General features: G+C 58.0%; 1 protein-coding gene across 8 annotated transcripts in view; it reads right to left on the bottom strand.

The window, feature by feature from the left end:
• Positions 1-21,737, bottom strand: part of PNPLA6 (patatin like domain 6, lysophospholipase) — a 39,032-nt gene that overhangs the window by 2,484 nt on the left and 14,811 nt on the right. For 4 of the 8 annotated variants that reach the window (XM_065859273.2, XM_065859274.2, XM_065859272.2 and 1 more), the window contains 24 exons: positions 19,718-19,817; positions 19,539-19,625; positions 18,190-18,299; positions 17,137-17,322; positions 15,617-15,694; positions 15,215-15,420; positions 14,268-14,399; positions 14,052-14,175; positions 13,858-13,971; positions 13,521-13,596; positions 13,285-13,425; positions 12,149-12,212; positions 11,905-12,073; positions 11,653-11,835; positions 11,449-11,567; positions 11,207-11,363; positions 10,234-10,350; positions 10,080-10,149; positions 7,321-7,437; positions 6,266-6,382; positions 3,778-3,926; positions 3,552-3,704; positions 1,830-1,946; positions 39-135 (listed from right to left, as the gene is read on the bottom strand). In XM_065859273.2, the coding sequence (XP_065715345.1) occupies positions 39-135; positions 1,830-1,946; positions 3,552-3,704; positions 3,778-3,926; positions 6,266-6,382; positions 7,321-7,437; positions 10,080-10,149; positions 10,234-10,350; positions 11,207-11,363; positions 11,449-11,567; positions 11,653-11,835; positions 11,905-12,073; positions 12,149-12,212; positions 13,285-13,425; positions 13,521-13,596; positions 13,858-13,971; positions 14,052-14,175; positions 14,268-14,399; positions 15,215-15,420; positions 15,617-15,694; positions 17,137-17,322; positions 18,190-18,299; positions 19,539-19,625; positions 19,718-19,817 (2,983 nt within the window). Of the gene's footprint in view, positions 1-38; positions 136-1,829; positions 1,947-3,551; positions 3,705-3,777; positions 3,927-6,265; positions 6,383-6,405; positions 7,174-7,320; positions 7,438-10,079; positions 10,150-10,233; positions 10,351-11,206; positions 11,364-11,448; positions 11,568-11,652; positions 11,836-11,904; positions 12,074-12,148; positions 12,213-13,284; positions 13,426-13,520; positions 13,597-13,857; positions 13,972-14,051; positions 14,176-14,267; positions 14,400-15,214; positions 15,421-15,616; positions 15,695-17,136; positions 17,323-18,189; positions 18,300-19,538; positions 19,626-19,717; positions 19,818-21,737 lie in introns of those variants that run through there. The other 4 variants (XM_065859276.2, XM_065859275.2, XM_065859277.2 and 1 more) reach the window with 4 other exon arrangements.

Genomic DNA, 21,737 nt, shown 5'->3' with positions numbered 1-21,737 from the left:
CCCCCCCCACCCCCAAAATGTGGGTCCCCCCCACTCACCGTCGGCGTAACCGTCGGACAGGGGGGGTTTGGCGGGTTCGATGCGGGAGACGATTTCGGCCAAATCGGTGAAACCGGCGCTGGGACACGTCAGCACCTGGGTGGGGGACAAAGGGGGACACCGAGTGACACCCCCAAAGTGGGAGGTTGGGGAGGGGATGCGACGAGAGGGACAAAAGGAAATGGGGGGGACAGGAGGTGGGACAAGGGGACAAAGGGGACAGGAGATGGGACAAGGGGACAATGGGACAAAGGGGACAGGAGATGGGACAAGGGGACAAAGGGGACAGGAGATGGGACAAGGGGACAATGGGACAAAGGGGACAGGAGATGGGACAAGGGGACAAAGTGGCGGAGAAGAGATAGGACAAGGGTACAAGGGAACAGGAGATGGGACAAGGGGACAAAGGGACAAGGGAGGGGACAGGAGGTGGGACAAGGGGACAAAGGATGGACCAGAGAGGGGACAGGAGATGGGACAAGGGGACAGGAGATGGGACAAAGGGACCAAGGAGGGGACAGGAGATGGGATAAGGGGACAAAGGATGGGCCAGGGAATGGACAGGAGATGGGACAAGGGGACAGGAGATGGGACAAGGGGACAGGAGATGGGACAAAGGGACCAAGGAGGGGACAGGAGATGGGACAAGGGGACAAAGGATGGGCCAGGGAAGGGACAGGAGATGGGACAGAGGACAAAGGAGGGGACAAGAGATGGGATACGGAGAGAAGGGGACAGGAGATGGGACAAGGGGACAGGAGATGGGACAAAGGGACCAAGGAGGGGACAGGAGATGGGATAAGGGGACAAAGGATGGGCCAGGGAATGGACAGGAGATGGGACAAGGGGACAGGAGATGGGACAAAGGGACCAAGGAGGGGACAGGAGATGGGACAAGGGGACAAAGGATGGGCCAGGGAAGGGACAGGAGATGGGACAGAGGACAAAGGAGGGGACAAGAGATGGGATACGGAGAGAAGGGGACAGGAGATGGGACAAGGGGACAGGAGATGGGACAAAGGGACCAAGGAGGGGACAGGAGATGGGATAAGGGGACAACAGGACACGAGATGGGACAAAGGGACAAAGGAGAGGACAGTAAATGGGACAAGGGGACAGGAGATGGGACACGGGACAAAGGGACAAAGGATGGACCAGGGAGGGGACAGGAGATGGGACAAGGGGACAAGGGGACAGGAGACGGGACAAATGGACAAAGGGACAAAGGATGGACCAAGGAGGGGACAGGAGATGGGACAAGGGGACAAGGGAACTGGAGATGAGACAAGGGGACAAGGGGACAAAGGAGGGGACAGGAGATAGGACAAGGGCACAAAGGGACAAGGGGACAGGAGATGGGACAAGGGGACAAAGGAAGGGGACAGAAGATGGGACAAGGGGACAGGAGATGAGACAAGGGGACAAGGGGACAAAGGAGGGGACAGGAGATGGAATAAGGGGACAAAGGGACAAAGGAGGGGACAGGAGATGGGACAAGGGGACAAGGAGATGGGACAAGGGGACAAAGGGATGAAGGGGAGTGGGACAGGAGATGGACCCAGAGGACAGGAGGTGAGTGACAGAAGGACACCGGGGGGGACAGGAGGACACTGGGAGGGACAAGACACCAGGGGGGACAGGAGGACACTGGGGGGGACAGGAGGACACTGGGGGGCACAACCTGCACCAGGACGGCTGGAAGGACACGGGGGAGAGCGGGGACAAAACAAGGGACAAGGGACAAGGGACAGAGGCGTTCTGGAGGTGTCCCCGGTGTCACCCGTGCTCACGTCCATGCGCTTGCTCTCGTAGAAGTCGGCCGAGCGCCGGTCCTTCACCATCTGCTCGATGACGTCCCCGCGGCTCCAGCCCTCGAACACCACTTTGCCGTGCCCGTAGCCCACGTCCTGCGGGGACAGGCGGCCAAGGCCACATCGGGGGACAGGGCACCCAACCAATGGCCAGGGCACCCCAAACAATGGCCAGGGCACCCCAACCAATGGACTGGGCCACCTCAAACAATGGCCTGGGGCACCCAAGGGATGGGTTGGACATGTCAACTGATGGCCCAGGGCACCCAACTGATGGTTGAGGCACCCAAGCAATGGCCCAAGACACCCAAGCAATGGCCCAAGAGACCCAACTGATGGCCCAGGACACCCATTGATTGTCCAAGACACCCAACTGATGGCCCAGGACACCCAAGTGATGGCTCAAGAGACCCAACTGATGGTTGAGGCACCCAACTGATGGCCCAGGACACCCAAGTGATGGCCCAGGACACCCAACTGATGGTTGAGGCACCCAAGTGATGGCCCAAGACACCAAACCAGTGGCCCAAGACACCCAACTGATGGCCCAAAAGACCCAACTGATGGCCCAGGACACCCATTGATTGTCCAAGACACCCAACTGATGGCCCAGGACACCCAAGTGATGGCTCAAGAGACCCAACTGATGGTTGAGGCACCCAACTGATGGCCCAGGACACCCAAGTGATGGCCCAGGACACCCAACTGATGGTTGAGGCACCCAAGTGATGGCCCAAGACACCAAACCAGTGGCCCAAGACACCCAACTGATGGCCCAGGACATCCACTGATTGTCCAAGACACCCAACTGATGGTCCAGGACACCCCATTGATGGCCCAGGACACCCAACTGATGGTTGAGGCACCCAAGTGATGGCCCAAGACACCAAACCAGTGGCCCAAGACACCCAACTGATGGCCCAGGACACTCAACTGATGGCCCAAAAGACCCAACTGGTGGCTCAGGACACCCAACTAATGACCCAGGACACCCAACTGATGGCTCAAGAGACCCAACTGATGGTCCAAGACAGCCCACAGATGGCTGAGGCACCCAACTGATGGCCCAGGACACGCAACTGATGGCCCAGGACACGCAACTGATGGCCCAGAACACCCCACTGATGGCCCAAGAGACCCAACTGATGGCCCAAGAGACCCAACTGATGGCTCAGGACACCCAATTGATGACCCAAGACACCCAAGCAATGGCCTGGGGCACCCAACTGATGACTCAGGACACCCAACCAATGGCCCTAGACACCCAACTGATGGTCCAAGACACCCAACTGATGGTTGGGGCACCCAACTGATGGCCCAGGACACCCAACTGATGGCTCGAGAGACCCAACTGGTGGTCCAGGACACCCCATAGATGGTTGAGGCACCCAACTGATGGGCCAGGACACCCAGCTGATGGCCCAGGACACCCCATTGATGGTTGAGGCACCCAACCAATGGCCCAAGACACCCAAGTGATGGTCCGAGACACCCAACTGATGGCCCAAGACACCCAACCAATGGCCCAGGACACCCAACTGATGGCTCAAGAGACCCAACTGATGGCCCAGGACACCCAACTGATGACCCAAGCCACCCAACTGATGGCTGGAGAACCTCAACCCATGGCTTAGGGTGCCTCATCAATGGTTTGGGGCCCTCTGAGACACCCCACGGGCCTCCCCGTGCCCCCCAACTCACATAGATCTCGTCGAACTTGCCGAAATCCATGGTCTTGAAGCGGTCGATGGGCGGGCGGATGTACTCGCAGTAGGAGCTGGACTTGACCACCTCCAGCTGCCGCACGCAGGACACGTAGGCCAAGCGGGACTGGATCTCCGCCATGTCGGGCACCTACGTGGACCAGGAGCTTCACACCTCGTCCCCACCACCTCACCGGTGTCCCCCACGTCCCACTGGGCCTCACCTTGACTTTCTCAGCCCAAGGGTTGAGCCGTTTCCAGAGGAGCCACCAGCCGGACAGGCTGTCCCCATAGTTGCAGAGGTCGGTCTCGTCCTGGCTGCCCACGTCGATGGCGATCACCGTCTTGGCGCCCATGTTGCGGGCGATGTCGGCTGTGGGGTGGGAAGGGAAGAGGTTGGGTTGGGTGGTGGGACGGTGTCCCATGGGTGCAGGAGCCCGGTGGCAGGATGGTGACGCAACACGGGCATGGGAGAGGTGCAGCGGCGCTGGGGAATGAGGAGCGTGGAGGTGCCCCAGGAGGACACTTGGTGGTGGGACACCAGGAGATGATGGTGCAACATGAAGGAAGTTGGTTTCCATGTGAAGGAGGATGGAGATGCCCCAGGAGGACGCTTGGTGGTGGGACACCAGGAGATGACGCGAGGTGGATAGAAATTACTCAAACATGGAGGAGGGTGGAGATGCTCCAGGAGGGAACAAGGTGCTGAGGACATCAAGAGATGCAATGTGGAAGAAGGTGGTTTCCATGTGAAGGAGGATGGAGATGTCCCAGGAGGACATTTGGGAGCGAGGACATCAAGAGATGCAATGTGGAAGAAGGTGGTTTCCATATGAAGGAGGATGGAGATGTCCCAGGAGGACATTTGGGAGTGAGGACATCAAGAGATGATGGTGCAACACGGAAGAAGGTGGTTTCCATGTGAAGGAGGATGGAGATGCACCAGGAGGACACTTGGTGGTGGGACACCAGGAGATGACGCGAGGTGGACGGAGACGGCTTGAACATAGAAGAGGGTGAAGATGCTCCAGGAGGGAACAAGGTGCTGAGGACATCAAGAGATGCAATGTGGAAGAAGGTGGTTTCCATGTGAAGAAGGATGGAGATGCCCCAGGAGGACAGTTGATGGTGGGACACCAGGAGATGATGCAAGGTGGATAGAGACAGGTTGAACATGGAGGCTGGAGATGCTCCAGGAGGGAACATGGTGCTGAGGACATCAAGAGATGATGATGCAACACAGAAGAAGGTGGTTTGCACATTGAGGAGGATGGAGATGCCCCAGGAGGACACTCAGTGGTGAGGACATCAAGAGATGATGGTGCAACATGGAGGAAGGTGGTTTCCATGTGAAGGAGGATGAAGAGGCCCAAGGAGGGCACCAGGAGATCAAAACCAAGGTGTCTTGCAGATGGTGAAGTGTGAAGATGTCCCAGGAGGACACCCAATGCCGAGAAGATGATGCAGGATGGAGGAAGGTGGAGGTGGGAACCTAAGGAGCATGGAGATCCTCTAGGGGGGTGCTAAGGACACCCAGAGGTGACATAAGGTGACCCAGAGATGACACAAGATGGAGAGACATTTTTGAAGGATGAAGATGATCTGGGAAGCCACCAAGAGATGTGGCTTATTTGGGACGTGAAGGACCATGAAGATGCCCTGAGGGGACACCCAACAACGAAGCCACCAAGAGATGACTCAAGAAGAAGGGATGGATCTTCCACACAGAGGAGGATGATGATGTCTTGGAGGCCACCTGGTGCTGAGGACACCACAAGATGACACAAGATGGACAAATGAAGACGCCCAACAACGAAGCCACCAAGAGATGATGCAAGATGAAGGGATGGATCTTCCACATGGAGGACGATGGCGATGTCTTGGAGGCCACCTGGTGCTGAGGACACCACGAGATGACACAAGATGGATGAACATTGTTTTGCACGTGAAAGAGGATGAAGATGCCCAACAATGAAGCCACCAAGAGATGATGCAAGATGAAGGGATGAATCTTCCAAATGGAGGAGGACGATGATGTTTGGAAGCCACCTGGTGCTCAGGACACCACGAGATGACACAAGATGGACAAATGAAGACGCCCAACAACGAAGCCACCAAGAGAAGATGCAAGATGAAGGGATGGATCTTCCACATGGAGGACGATGGCGATGTCTTGGAGGCCACCTGGTGCTCAGGACACCACGAGATGACACAAGATGGACGAAAGTTGTTTTGCAAGTGAAAGAGGATGAAGATGCCCAACAACGAAGCCACCAAGAGATGACACAAGATGAAGGGATGGATCTTCCACACGGAGGACGATGGCGATGTCTTGGAGGCCACCTGGTGCTCAGGACACCACGAGATGACACAAGATGGACAAATGAAGACGCCCAACAACGAAGCCACCAAGAGATGATGCAAGATGAAGGGATGGATCTTCCACATGGAGGACGATGGCGATGTCTTGGAGGCCACCTGGTGCTGAGGACACCACGAGATGACACAAGATGGATGAACATTGTTTTGCATGTGAAAGATGAAGACGCCCAACAACGAAGCCACCAAGAAGATGCCAAGCCAAGCCGGATGTCCCAAATCCAACCTCAAACCTCATCGAGAACCCATCTCGTGGTGGCCACGCAGCTCCCACCCAACTGCCGCATGGGCGGCCGCCCCGGTTGGGCGGTGCCGGTGCCGGCGTTGACTTGCCTGGCAGGTTGTTGATGTAACCCCCGTCCATCAGCAAGTTGCCGTCCTTGGGGTCGCAGAGTGGCGGTAGGTAGCCAGAAAGGGTCATGCTGGCTCGCACGTACCGCCAGAGCGAGCCTGCGCCGGCGGGAACAAACGCAATCAGCACGGTCCACCCCACACCCCACGCGTGGCGGGGGCTGCCCCTCGGCCTTGCCCGCGCCCGGGGATGTCTACAGCCCATGGTTGTCCAACGGGGCAACCACAGGTGGCAGAGGAACCCATTGCGCGCTCTGACCGGCCACCTGGTCAACCTGGGTTGGGCTCTTGGTCAACGTGGGTTGGGTTCTTGGTCAATCTGGGTTGGGTTCTTGGTCAACCTCAGTTGAGTTCTTGGTCAATCTCAGTTGAGTTCTTGGTCAGCCTGGGTTGGGCTCTTGTTCAACCCAGGTGGGGCTCTTGGCCAACCTCAGTTGAGTTCTTGGTCAACCTCGGTTGAGTTCTTGGTCAACCTGGGTTGGGTTATTGTTCAACGTGGGTTGGGTTATTGTTCAACCTGGGTTGGGCTCTTGGTCAACCTGGGTTGGGTTCTTGGTCAACCTGGGTTGGGCTCTTGCTCAACCTTGGTTGAGTTCTTGGTCAACTGGGTTGGCTTCCTCCTCAACCTCAGTTGGGTTCCTGGCCAACCTTGGTTAGGTTCTTGCTCAATCTGGGTTGGGTTCTTGGTCAACATGGGTTGAGTTCTTGGTCAACCTGGGTTGGGCTCTTGCTCAACCTCAGTTGAGTTCTTCGTCAACTGGGTTGGGTTCTTCCTCAACCTCAGTTGGGTTCCTGCCCAACCTCGGTTGGGTTCTTGCTCAACCTGGGTTGCATTCTTGGGTCAACCTCAGCTGGGTCCTTGGTCAACGTGAGTTGGGACGTGGTTCAACCTGATTTGCGACATATTTTTTTGGGTTGCAATGTATTTTTGGGGTTGCAAGGTGGTTTTTGGGTTGGGACATTGGTTTTTTTGGAGCTGTTTGGGATGGGATTTTTTTTGTGGTGGGGCTTTTGACCCCGGTGGGCGAGATGCTGACCTGGGACATTGTTAACATAGCAGCCATCCACCAGCAAGTGGCTGTCCTTGGGGTCGCAGAGCGGTGGCAGGTAGGGGGTGTAAGAAGCGCTGGCTCGGACGTAGCGCCAAAGGCTGCCTGCCGGAGGGAGAGGACACGGTCACGGCCACGGAGGTGACCGAGGCTGCCGGCATCGCGCCGGTGGGACCTTTGGAGCCCCATGGACCAAGGGGAAGCCCCTCGGGGGGATGTTAGGAGGAGGTGAGGGGGGTTAGTTGGCGTTAGAAGCCAGAGGAACAGGCAGAGCGAGAGCCAGGCTGCCACCGAGCCACCACCTGCGCCCCGTGGACGGCTCAATGTCCCAGGTGAGCGCCGACACCAGGCAAGGAGGAGGGGCAGCCACCGCAACGTCCCCACCACCGCGATGTCCCCACCACCGCAACATCCCCACCACCGCAACATCCCCATCACCACCACGTCCCCACCACAGCAACGTCCCCACCACCGCAACGTCCCCACCACCACAACATCCCCATCACCATGATGTCCCCACCACTGTGATGTTCTCACCACCGCAACATCCCCACCACCACGATGTCCCCACCACCATGATGTCCCCATCACCACGATGTCCCTACCATTGTGATGTTCTCACCACTGCGACGTCCCCACCACTGCAATGTCCCCACCACCACGTCGTCCCTACCACTTGTCCAGCACCACCACCATATCATCATCTCCACAACCACGTTGTCTCCACCACCACCATGGCATCATCCCCACCACCACGTGGCCACCGCCACCATGGCCACCACCACACGTCCAACACCACCGCCACAGATTCATCCCCACCATCACGAGGTCTCCACCACCATCACAGCATCATCCCCACCACCACATTGTCTCCACCACCATCACAGCATCATCTCCACCACCATCACAGCATCATCCCCACCACCACGTTGTCTCCACCACCATCACAGCATCATCCCCACCGTGACGTAGTCTCCACCAACATCATGTTGTCTTCCCCACCACATGGTTTCCACCAGCACCACAGCATCATCCACACCATGACGTGTCCACCGCTACCACGGCCACAACCACATGTCCAACACCTCCACCAGAGATTCATCCCCATCACCACGTGGCCACTGCCAGAGTCTCCACCACCACCGCAGCACCATCCCCATGACCAGATTGTTTCCACCACCACTACCACATCATCCCCACCACCACACGGTCCCCACCATCACGTATCCACCATCACCACGACATCATCCCCATGATCACGTAGTCTCCACCACCACCACCGCGTGGTCTCCACCATCACCACAGCACCATTCCCACCACCACATAGTCTCCACCACCAGAGCATCATCCCCAGCACCACATGGTCTCCACCACCACCAGAGCACCATCCCCATGACCATGTTGTCTCCACCAACACCACCATATTGTTTCCACAATGACCACCACATAGTCTCTACCACCACCACGTTGTGTCTACCACCACCACGTTGTCTCCACCACCACGTGGTCTCCACCACCACCATGTAGTCTCCATCATCACCACATGGTCTTTGCCACCACCATGTTGTCTCCACCACCACCACCACAGGATCTCCACCACCACGTTGTCTCCACCACCACGTTGTCTCCACCACCACGTGGTCTCCACCACCACCACCACATGGTCTCCACCACCACCACCACATGGTCTCCACCACCACTATGTTGTCTCCACCACCATCACGGAATCATCCCCATGACCACATAGTCTCCACCACCACCACGTGGTCTCCACCACCACCACCACATAATCTCCACTACCACCATGTTGTCTCCACCACCACGTTGTTTTCAGCACCACCATGTAGTCTCTGACACCACCATGTTTTCTCCACCACCACATTTTCTCCACCATCATGTGGTCTCCACCACCACCACATGGTCTTCACCACCACGTTTTCTCCACCACCACCACGTGGTCTCCATCACCACCATGTTGTCTCCATCACCACCATGTTTTCTCCACCTCCACATGGTATCCACCACCACCACAGAGTCTCCACCACCACCATATTTTTTCCACCATCACCACTACAGGGTCTCCACCACCACCATGTTTCCTCCACCACCACAGGGTCTCCAGCACCACCATGTTTTCTCCACCACCACATGGTCTTCATCAGCACCATGTAGTCTCCACCACCACCACATGGTCTCCACCACCACCACGTGGTCTTCACCACCACCACGTGGTCTCCACCACCACCACGTGGTCTCCACCACCACCATGTTGTTTCCATCACCCCCATGTTTTTTCCACCACCACGTAGTCTCCACCACCACCACATGGTCTTCACCACCACCATGTTGTCTCCACCATCACCACCACGCCACCGTGTCCCCGTGCTCCACATGCTGTGAGCGTGGGTTACTGGGGTTAGTGGTGAGCAGACGTTAGACGGGACACATGTCCCCAGGGCGCTGAGACGTGGGGACACCCCCAGCACGTCCCCATCCCCACCCCACACCCCCACGGGGACCTGAGCCTGCTGGTGTCACCAACAGCAGGTGGCTCTGGGAAGCCACCACCACCTGGTCTCACCACGAGCCCTCCAAGCCATTTCCTTGCTGTGCCAGGTGTCCCCTCCCCATGGCATGTGACAAACCTTCCCCCATGGGACAGCAGCACCATTTTGGGGTGCTGGTGAGGAGGGTCCCCACAAGGTGGGACGTGGTGACACCAAAAGTGTCCCTGGGGTGGCTCTTACCATCCGTGTGCACCCGCATGGCCGAGGCCGTGATGTCAGTGGTGACGTTGAAGTAGGGCAGCCATAGGTCCTGTGTGGACAAGACGGGGCGGGTGACACCATGGGGACATCGAGGGGTATGTGGGGCCCACCGCGGGTGGTCCACGCAACGCACCTCGATCTGCTTGTCCTGGAAAACCTTGTTGATGCTGGTGTTGAAGGCCGAGCCCGAGAACATGGAGGTGATGGGGTAGGTGAGGTCCAGGACGGTCTCGAACACCGAGTTCATGCACTGGAGGAGGAGGAGGAGGAGGAAGAGGACAGGAGGAGAAAGAAGGAGAAAGGAGAAGGAGAAGGGAGAAAGGAGAAAGGAGAAGGAGAAGGAGAAAGGAGAAGGAGAAAGAAGGAGAAGGAGAAGGAGGAAGGAGGAAGGAGAAGAAGGAGAAGGAGAAGGAGAAGGAGAAGGAGAAGGAGAAGGAGAAGGAGAAGGAGAAGGAGAAGGAGAAGGAGAAGGAGAAGGAGAAGGAGAAGGAGAAGGAGAAGGAGAAGGAGAAGGAGAAGGAGAAGGAGAAGGAGAAGGAGAAGGAGAAGGAGAAGGAGAAGGAGAAGGAGAAGGAGAAGGAAGGATGAATAAGGAGAGAAGGAGAAGGAAGAAGGGAGAGGAGGAGGAAGAAGAAGAAGAAGAAAAAGAAGAAAACAAAGAAGAAGAAGAAGAGGAGAATGATGAAGGAGGAGGAGGAGAAGGATGAAGAAGGAGAACAAGAAGCAGAAGGTTCAATATGAAGGAGAGAAGGAGGAGGAGGATGAGGAAGAAGGAGAGAAGAAGGAGAGGTGGGAGAAAGAATAAGTAGAGAAGAGGGAGAAGAATAAGAACAGGAGGAGGAAGAAGGAGGAGGAGGAATATGAAGAAGGAGAAAGAAAAGGAGAGAATAAAAGAGAAGAAGCAGCAGCAGAAGAGGAGGAAGAAGAGAAAGAAAAAGGAAGGAGAGAAGGAGGAAGAGGAGGAGGCAAGGAGAAGAACGAAGAAGAGGAAGAAGAGGAACAAGAGAAGGAGGAAGGAGACACTTTAGCAACATCCCAGCGGGTGTCCTCCCCAAAAGCGGAACAGCCAGGGCCGGGGTGACCTTGGCCGGTGTCACCACACCCACCTTGGCCCACTCACGCGCCCGCTGCTTGGTGCGCACGGCGCTGCGCTCCTCGGCGTAGAGCGCGCCGATGAAGGCGCCGATGGACGTGCCGCCCACCATGTCGATGGGGATCCCCGACTCCTCCATCGCCTTGATCACCCCGATGTGGGAGCAGCCCCTGCATGGGGGACGACACCAAGGGGAGGATGGAGAAGATTGGGGACCCCCCATCCCCATGGGTCCCACCGCGGCGCGTCACCCACCTGGCTCCGCCGCCCCCCAGGACCAGAGCGATGGTGTTGCCGGTGAGGACACGCGCCAAGCGGGAGAAGTCGCTGTGCCGGTCGGCGTTCTTCTCAAACACCTTCTCGTACATCTCCCGCTGCGGGCGGGACGGACGACGGGTGACGATGACAACGGTGCGGCACCAAAGTCACCCGAGGTGGGGAGGACACCCATGAACGTACCAGTTTGGTGGGGCTGCGGCGGGAGAAGACGCGCCGGGGACACTTGATGTGGAGGTGGCCCGAGCACCAGCTGCGCATGTTGAGCCACTCGACGGTGCGTGACGGGCTGGGCCCATCCTCACGGTGCAGGAGAACCAGTTGCTTCAGCGCCCGCACCGCCGTGTTCTCCAACATCTGCTCCAGCTGTGGAAGGCGTCAGCCACCCGGCGTGGCCGTGGTTGTCCCACCACGGCCAAGCCCGACCCGTCTCACCTCTCCCAACGCCGGCTCTTGGTCGCCCAAGCCCACGATGAGGATGCAGTCGGCTTGGCGGATGCAGCGCACGGTCCACGGCGTGAGGGTGCAGTCGGTTTGGTAGAGGACGATGCGGTGGATGTCCTCCTGCTGCGCCAGCCACCCCGACAGCCGGTACTCGTGGATGCTGCCCGGATGGAGGGGTCAAGCGGTGGTACAGCGGTGGTGACACAATGGGGACGTTTCGACCAACGGGAGTTACCTGTCCAGGGCCGAGGAGCCGAGACGGGCGCGGATGATGTCGCTGGTGAGGAGCAGCGTGGGACCTGGGGGAGGTGGGGATCTGGTCAACATTGCGCCATGGGGCTGTGGTCACCACCACGGCGTGGTCACCACCATGGCTGGGTTACCACCATGCTGTGGTCACCGCCATGCCATGACACCGTGGTCACCACCATGGCGTGGTCACCACCATGTTGTGGCCACCACCATGCCATGACGCTGTGGTCACCACCATAGCATGGTCACCACCATGATGTGGTCACCACCACGGTGTGGTCACCACCAAGTCCTGGGGCTGTTGTCACCACTATAGAATGGTCACCACCATGCTGTGGTGACCACCATGCTGTGGTCACCATGCCGTGGTTGCCACCATAATCAACACCATAGCACGATCACCACCATGCTGTGGCCACCACCATGCCATGACACTGTGGTCACCACCATGCTGTGGTCACCACCATGCCCTGGGGCTGTTGTCACCACTATAGCATGGTCACCACCATGCTGTGGTCACCACCGTGGTAAGGTTACCACCATGCTGTGGTCACCATCATGCTATGGGGCTATGGTCACCATGCCATGACACTGTGGTCACCACCATGGCGTGATCACCACCACGCTGTGGGCTCCAGTCCTCACCACATCATGGTTGCCACCATGCCATGACACCATGGTCAACACTATAGCATGATCACCACCACGCTTTGGCTACCACCAAGCCCTGGGGCTGTTGTCACCACCATGGCGTGATCACCACCATGCTGTGGCCACCATCATGCCACAGGGCTGTGGTCACCATGTCACGGTTGCTACCATGCCATGACACTGTGGTCAACACCATGCTGTGGTCACCATCATGCCACAAGGCTGTGGTCACCGCCATGGCGTGGTCATCACGATGCTGTGGGCTCCAGTCATCACCACATCACGGTTGCCACCATGCCATGACACCATGGTCAACACCATAGCATGATCACCACCACGCTTTGGTCACCACCAAGTAGTGGGGCTGTTGTCACCACCATGCTGTGGTCACCACCATGCTGTGGCCACCATCATGCCACGGGGCTATGGTCACCATGCTATGGTTGCCACTGCGGCACTGTCACTCACCGATGGCATTGAGCGCGTGCTTGAGCTCCAGCGTGAAGGCGGCCGTGGGGACATCGTCACACACCGGCAGCACCGCCACAGTGGACAGGTTGCTGGTGGGGTTGGTGGGCTCCGAGCTGGAGGCCATACCCAAGCCGGAGCCTGCGAGGACAGAGACCACAGCATGGTGGCCACCTCCCCTGTGCCACCAGCCCCAGCGAGGCCACCCCGTTGTCCCCAACCCCTTTGGGACCTACTTGCGAAGGGGCCACGGAGCTGCTGAAGGTTTCCCAAGATCTTCTGGCTCAGGAGGTGGATGAGGCGGGTGACAACCTGCAGGGACGAGGACAGTGGTGGCCACCAGACCTGGGAGGGCTTCCCAAGCTGGAGATTCATCAACACACCCAATCGGTGTTCCACATGTCTTTGTGGGTGCCACCACCCACCCTTGGGGGCCTCAGAGAGGGACAACCCTTGAGCCTATCAGCCCTTCTCCTCCAACAGCTCGAATTATGTCTTTAATTCCTTCATTTAAGGTGGTTTTAATGAGTGTCACCAGCGGGAGGGGACATGGGGACACCGGGATGGTGATACCTGGGGGTATCTGCGCTTGATGTTGTTCAAGGTGCCCTCGGGCAGCTTGGCCAACTCGGTGTCCCGAACCGCGTGGACCGTGGTGGCCCGGGGCTGCCGAGTCAACGCCTCCACCTGGACAAAGAGACATGTGGGCAGGACAGACGGACAAGACATACGCGGTGCCCGCTCTCGCGCGCCACCGCGGCTCTCACCACGCCGATGAGGTCCCCGCGGCCGTACTCCCCGATCAGCTCCTTCTTGCCGCTGCCCTTCTGGATGACGGAGCGGAGGCGCCCGTTGAGCGCGATGTAGGTGCAGTCCGACTTGTCACCCTGCCTGGGGGACAGGGGACAGCGCCGGTGGCACCTCAACGACCCCACATTGAGGTGGGTGTCACCAAGCGGAGGTGGGAACCCACCCGTCGGTACCTGTAGAGCGCCCGCCCGGCTTCCACCGCCATCCAGTCGATGGCGAAGTCCATTTGGCGCACGAACGGCGACATGCGGGCGGCCACGGTGTGGGCGACGCTCAGCACCACGCTGGGCTGCTCCCGCATGATCCTACGGGCCAACGGTTAAATAAACGAGTCTCTCTTTTAATGAATTTACCTGTCAGCTAAAACCTTCTTCTTATTATGGTCGAAATTCAGAGAGGACTTTGCGAGTCGTCCCTGCGAACTGAGGCCTAGAGACAGACTGAATCCAGTTCCACTTGGCTGCAAAGTCCACTCCAGGATTTTGGGTGCCTGCCCTGCAGTTGCCACGACTTTCAATATCGGTTTTGTATATTTTGTGTTATTTTCTCTATTTTTATCAGTAGCATTAGTAAAACATTGTTAATTATCCCAACTCTCTTCTCTCTGTCCTTCTTTCCAAGTCTCCAACGCGACCACCGACCGTCACTGGATCAATAACCCATGGACTGGTGATATCTCACTCTCTCTTATATCTTAGTTTTCCTTCTCTCTCGTTCTTTTCCTTTCTCTTGAACACAAATATTAAGCTAAATTCTGCTGCTAAAGTAAAGTTTTACATTATAGTTACTAATTTTTGCAATCCACCGTTTTTTAGGCCTTTTGCTGTCAATGTATTCATAAGTTTTGTGATATTATACTTTTGGCGAGTTGCTAATTGCTGTAATTTGTATCCCACTGTGTGCTTTTAGTAAATTAATCATTGAATTGGAGTCCTGGAGTGATTATCATTCATTTCATGCAGGTGAACTCACACCTGATCTCATCTGTGTGAATTCATCCTCATCCCATCCATCGGGATGGGACAGGGGAGACACGGTGGTGGCTCCGGGAGGTGCCACCGCAGCAGAACCCCCTTGGGCATCAACCCTTCGCCCCAAAAGCTCCGCGGCTGCGACTCACTCGTAGAAATCTGACTTGGAGATCTTGAGGAAGGTGCAGTCGCGGTTGGCTTTGATGGTGAAGATGAGGGGCTCTCCGGTGAGCACGGCGAGCTGTCCCACCATCTCGCCGGGCTGCGTCAAGAACAGGCAGACGTCCTCGGCCTTGTCGATCATGCGTTGGTAGACGTGGAGGCAGCCCCAGAGCACGAAGTGGAGGCTCACGTCCTGCCGAAACGGCACCTCGTCACCCTTGGGTGACGCCGGTAGCGCTTCTGGTCTTCTTCATGCCCTCCAGATGGTTCTGGGGATCGTTGCTGACCCCCCGTCACCCGTAGGGTAGGAGAAGGAAGAGTCGCGCCCCATGGAAATGTAGGGAAGGGGGAGCGAGGTGTCACACCGGGTCCCTAAGCCCTTGACCCACCTGGTCCCCTTGACGGGCAATGACAGTCCCGGCTTTGGCATGATGGAGCAAGACACGGTTGTTGAGGAGAGATGGGTCCTAGAGGGAAGAACGGCATCGCGTGAGGTGATGGGGACCACCAGGAGGCCATGGGGACCCCCATGAAACAGTGGGGATCACCATGAGGTAACATGGATCAACATGAGGCAATGGGGACTACCAGGAGGAGATCAGGACTACCAGGAGGCCATGGGAACCCCCATGAAGCAGTGAGGATCACCATGAAACAACAGGGACCACCATGAGACAATGGGGACCACCATGAAGCAATGACGATCATGAAGCAATGGGGACCACCATGGAGCAATGGGGACCACCATGAGGTAATGGGAATGCCCATGAAGCAATGAGGACCACCATGAAGCAATGGGAACACCCGTGAAGCAATGGGGACCCCCATGAAACAATGGGGACCACCACAGGGCAACAGGAACCACCATGAAGCAATGGGGAACACCCGTGAAGCAATGGGGACCCCCATGAAACAATGGGGACCACCACGAGGCAACAGGAACCACCATGAAGCAATGGGGACCACCACGAGGCAATGGGGACCACCATGAAGCAATGGGGACCACCACGAGGCAACAGGGACCACCGTGAAGCAATTGAGGTCACCATGAAGCAATGGGGACCACCACGAGGCAATGGGGACCACCATGAGGCAATGAGGAACACCACGAAACAATGGGACCACCACGAGGCAATAGGGACCACCATGAAGCACTGGGGACTACCACAAGACATTGGGGACCACCATGAAACAATGGGGACCACCATGAGGCAATGGGGACCACCATGAGCCAATGAGGAACACCACGAAGCAATGGGGACCACCACGAGGTAATGGGAACCACCACGAGGCAACAGGAACCACCATGAAGCAATGGGGACCACCACAAGGCAATCGGGACCACCACGAGGCAAAGGGGACCACCACGAGGCAATGGAAACCCCCATGAAGCAATGGGGATCACCACGAGGTAATGGGAACCACCACAAAGCAATGGGGACCACCACAAAGCAATGGGGACCACCACGAAACAATGGGACCACCACGAGGCAATGGGGACTACCATGAAGCACTGGGGACTACCACAAGACATTGGGGACCACCATGAAGCAATGGGGACCACCATGAAACAATGGGGACCACCATGAGGCAATGGGGCCACCACGAAGCAATGGGGACCACCATGAAGCAATGGGGACCACCATGAAACAATGGGGACCACCATGAGGTAATGGGGACCACCACGAGGCAATAGGGACCACCATGAAGCACTGGGGACTACCACAAGACATTGGGGACCACCACGAGGTGATGAGGACCCCCATGAAGCAATGGGGACCACCACAAGACATTGGGGACCACCATGAATCAACGGACACCCACCACACGGCAACGGGGACACGGGGACCCCCCAGAACTTGAGAACCGCCACGAAGCCGCGCCGCCCTCACGCCGTCCCCGTCCTCACCTCCACCTTCATCAGCTTGACCAGCTCCCGCTTGGCCGCCTCGAAGATGGCGCCGGGCTGGCGGCCCTGGTAGGGCCCGAAGGGACAGTCCCCGCCGGCCAGCTCGTCCTCGCTGGAATGGTGGACGCCTGACGGTTGCTCCTCCGCCGGCCCCGACCGGCGATCCTTGGGCTCGTGGGACATCGACTGGGGACAGGGGACACGCAGCCATGGCCACCCGCCCCAGTGGGGACAGTTTTGGGGTGGGAGAGCCGGACCAGGCCTCACCCAGGCCAAGGTGACATGGTGGCCATGTTGGACCAGGCCTCACCGCCATGGGGAGGGTTTGGGGGGCAGTGGTGACCCCAACATGATGGGGAAGGTTTTGGGGGGCAGTGGTGACCCCAACACAATGGGGAGGGTTTGGGAGTGTTGGACATGGCCCCAAAACCCGGTGGAGAGAGTTTGGGGGTGGGAGAACTGGACCAGGCCTCACCCACACCAAGGCGGCCATGTTGGACCAGGCCTCAGTGCCATGGGGAAGGTTTGGGGGTCAGTGGTGACCCCAACATGATGGGGAAGGTTTTGGGGGGCAGTGGTGACCCCAACACAATGGGGAGGGTTTGGGGGTGTTGGACATGGCCCCAAAACCTGGTGGAGAGAGTTTGGGGGTGGGAGAAGTGGACCAGGTCTCACCAAGGCTAAGGGGACATGGCAGCCATGTTGGACCAGGCCTCACCGCCATGGGGAAGGTTTGGGGGTCAGTGGTGCCCCCAACATGATGGGGAAGGTTTTGGGGGGCAGCGGTGCCCCCAACACAATGGGGAGGGTTTGGGGGTGCTGGACATGGCCCCAAAACCCAGTGGAGAGGGTTTTGGGGTGGCAGAAGTGGATCAGGCCTCACCCAGGCCAAGGGGACATGGCGGCCATGTTGGACCAGGGCTCACCGCCATGGGGAGGGTTTGGGGGACAGTGGTGACCCCAACACAATGGGGAGGGTTTGGGGGTGCTGGACTTGGCCCCAAAGCCCAGTGAGGAGGGTTTGGGGTGCAGCGGGGCCAGCGCAGGGCTCACCCGCGCGAAGGCGGCCATGGCGGCGGCAGCGCCGTCCTCCTGCAGCGACACGGAGATGCGCCCGCGCTCGTACGCCATGTCGAAGTCGGAGCGGGGGCCCCTCTGGATGCCTGGGGGGGGAAAGGAGGAGATGGGGGTCATTGGGGTGGGGGTGGGGGGACACAAGAGTCTGGGGGTGCATGAGTCTGTGGGGACATGAGTTTGGGGGGGGCACATGAGTTTGGGGGTCATGAGACTGGGGGGAACATGAATTTGGGGGGGACTTGAGTTTGGGGGGGGACATGAGTTTGGGGGCACATGAGTCTGGGGGGGCACATGGATTTGGGGGGGAACATGAGTTTGGGGGTCATGAGCCTGAGGAGGACATGAATTTGGGGGGGGACATAAGTTTGGGGGGGGACATGAGTCTGGGGGGACATGAGTCTGGGGGGGACATGAGCCTCGGGGGGCACATTAATTTGGGGGGACATAAGTCTAAGAGGGACATGAGTTTGGGGGGACATGAGTCTGGGGGGGGACCTGAGTTTTGGGGGGACATAAGTCTGGGGGGGACATGAGCCTGGGGGACATGAGTTTGGCGGTGACATGAGTCTGGGGGGGACATGAGTTTGGGGGGGACATGAGTTTGAGGGGGGACATGAGTTTGGGGGGGACATAAGTCTGAGGGGGACATGAGTTTGGAGGGGACATGAGTTTGGGCAGGGACATGAGCCTGGGGGGGACATGAGTTTGGGGGGGACATGAGTTTGGGGGGGACATGAGCCTCGGGGGGCACATTAATTTGGGGGGACATAAGTCTAAGAGGGACATGAGTTTGGGGGGACATGAGTCTGGGGGGGGACCTGAGTTTTGGGGGGACATAAGTCTGGGGGGGACATGAGCCTGGGGGACATGAGTTTGGGGGTGACATGAGTCTGGGGAGGGATATGAGTCTGGGGGGACATGAGTTTTGGGGGGACATGAGCCTGGGGGGGACATGAATTTGGGGGTCATGAGCCTGGGGGGACATGAATTTGGGGGGGACATGAGCCTAAGAGGGACATGAGTTTGGGGGCACATGAGTCTGGGGGTCATGAGCCTGGGGGGGACATGAGTTTGGGCAGGGACATGAGTCTGGGGGACACGGATTTGGGGGGGACATGAGCCTGGGGGGACATGAATTTGGGGGGGACACATGAGCCTGAGGGTGAACACATGAGTCTGGGGGGGACATGAGTCTTTGGGGTACATTTTTGGGGGGACACCCAACCTTGGGGGGGCACTATACAACCCTGGGGGGTCTGCACAACCCCAGGGGGGGATCACAGAACCCCAGGACCCCCCCTTTTTTCCTGCAGCCCCCGACCCACCGGAGATGTCCACGGGCATGGAGATGCAGCGGCTCAGTTGTGGCGCCGGGGGGGGCGTCTCCAGCCCCCCGCTTTTCAGTGCGTCCCCTGTGGAATGAGACCCCCCCTGAGCACCAGAAGCCGAGAGACACCCCCAAAATTGGGGGGGGATCCCCGGTTTCCGCCTCCCCGGTTCTTACCTGGCTCCTCGGCCCCCCCGAGCCCCCGCTTGCCGTGGCGCACGGGGCTGGTGCGGGCGGCGTGGCCGGGTTGGGGGAACAACCGCAGCGGCTGCATGTCCTGAAAAATGGGGGGGGGACACATCAGTGTGGCTTTGGGGACATCACTGTGGCCTAGAGGGACATCAGTGTGGCTTTGGGGGGACATCAGTGTGGACTGATGGGACATTCCTGTAGCTTGGGGGGACATCTGTGTGGTTTTAAGGGGACATCAGTGTGGCTTTGGGGGACACCACTGTGGACTGAGGGGACACCAATGTGGTTTTGGGGACATGAGTGTGGCTTTGGGGGCCATCAATATGGTTTTAATGGGACACCAGTGTGGCTTGGGGGACACCAGTGTGGACTGACAGGACACTCCTGTGGCTTGGGGGGACATCTCTGGGGTTTTAAGGGGACACCAGTGTGGCTTGGGGGACATCGCTGTGGCTTTGGGGACATCACTGTGGTTTTGGGGGGACATCAATGTGGTTTTAAGGGGACACCAGTGTGGCTTTGGGGGACACCAGTGTGGACTGAGGGGACACCAGTGTGGTTTGGGGGACATCACTGTGGCTTTGGGGACACCAATGTGGTCTTAAGGGGACATCACTGTGGCTTTGGGGACATCACTGTGGCTTTGGGGGACACCAGTGTGGACTGAGGGGACACCAGTGTGGTTCAGGGGGACATCACTGTAGCTTTGGGGACAGGAGTGTGGCTTTGGGGGGCCATCAATGTGGTTTTAAGGGGACACCAGCGTGGTTTGGGGGACATCAATGTGGCTTTGGGGACATGAGTATGGCTTTGGGGGGACACCAGTGTGGCTTGGGGGACATCAGTGTGTCTTGGGGGGACATCACTGTGGCTTTGGGGACATCATCGTGGCTTGGGGGGACATCAATGTGGTTTTAAGGGGACATCAATTTGGCTTTGGGGAACATCACTGTGGCTTTGGGGGACATCAGTGTGTCTTGTGGGGACATCACCGTGGCTTTGGGGACATCACTGTGGCTTGGGGGGACACCAGTACGGACTGAGGGGACACCAATGTGGTTCGGGGGGACATCACTATGGCTTGGGGGACATCACTGTGGCTTGGGGGACATCATCGTGGCTTTGGGGACATCTCTGTGGCTTGGGGGGGATATCCCTGTGGCTTTGGGGGGACATCACTATGGCTTGGGGGACATCATTGTGGCTTTGGGGACATCTCTGTGGCTTGGGGGGGATACCCCTGTGGCTTGGGGGACACCAGTGTGGCTTGGGGGACATCACTGTGGTTTGGGGGACATTAATGTGGTTTTAAGGGGACATCACTGTGGCTTGGGGGGACATCAATGTGGTCTTAAGGGGACATCACTGTGGCTTTGGGGGACATCAGTGTGTCTTGGGGGGACATCACTGTGGCTTTGGGGACATCACTGTGGCTTGGGGAGACATCAATGTGGTCTTAAGGGGACATCACTGTGGCTTGGGGGGACACCAGTGTGGACTGAGGGGACACCAGTGTGGTTCAGGGGGACATCACTATGGCTTGGGGGACATCATCGTGGCTTTGGGGACATCTCCGTGGCTTGGGGAGGATATCCCTGTGGCTTTGGGGGGACATCACTATGGCTTGGGGGACATCATTGTGGCTTTGGGGACATCTCTGTGGCTTGGGGGGGATACCCCTGTGGCTTGGGGGATACCAGTGTGGCTTGGGGGACATCACTGTGGTTTGGGGGACATTAATGTGGTTTTAAGGGGACATCACTAGAGCTTGGGGGACATCAATGTGGTCTTAAGGGGACATCACTGTGGTTTGGGGGACATTAATGTGGTTTTTAGGGGACATCACTATGGCTTGGGGGACACCAATGTGGTTTTAAGGGGACATCACTATGGCTTGGGGGACATCAATGTGGTTTTAAGGGGACATCAATTTGGCTTTGGGGAACATCACTGTGGCTTTGGGGGACATCAATGTGGCTTTGGGGGACATCAATGTGGTTTTAAG

The sequence above is a fragment of the Patagioenas fasciata genome, chromosome 32 (assembly GCF_037038585.1).
Source record: "Patagioenas fasciata isolate bPatFas1 chromosome 32, bPatFas1.hap1, whole genome shotgun sequence".
NCBI lineage: Eukaryota > Metazoa > Chordata > Aves > Columbiformes > Columbidae > Patagioenas > Patagioenas fasciata.
This window is presented reverse-complemented; position numbering and strand designations above follow the sequence as displayed.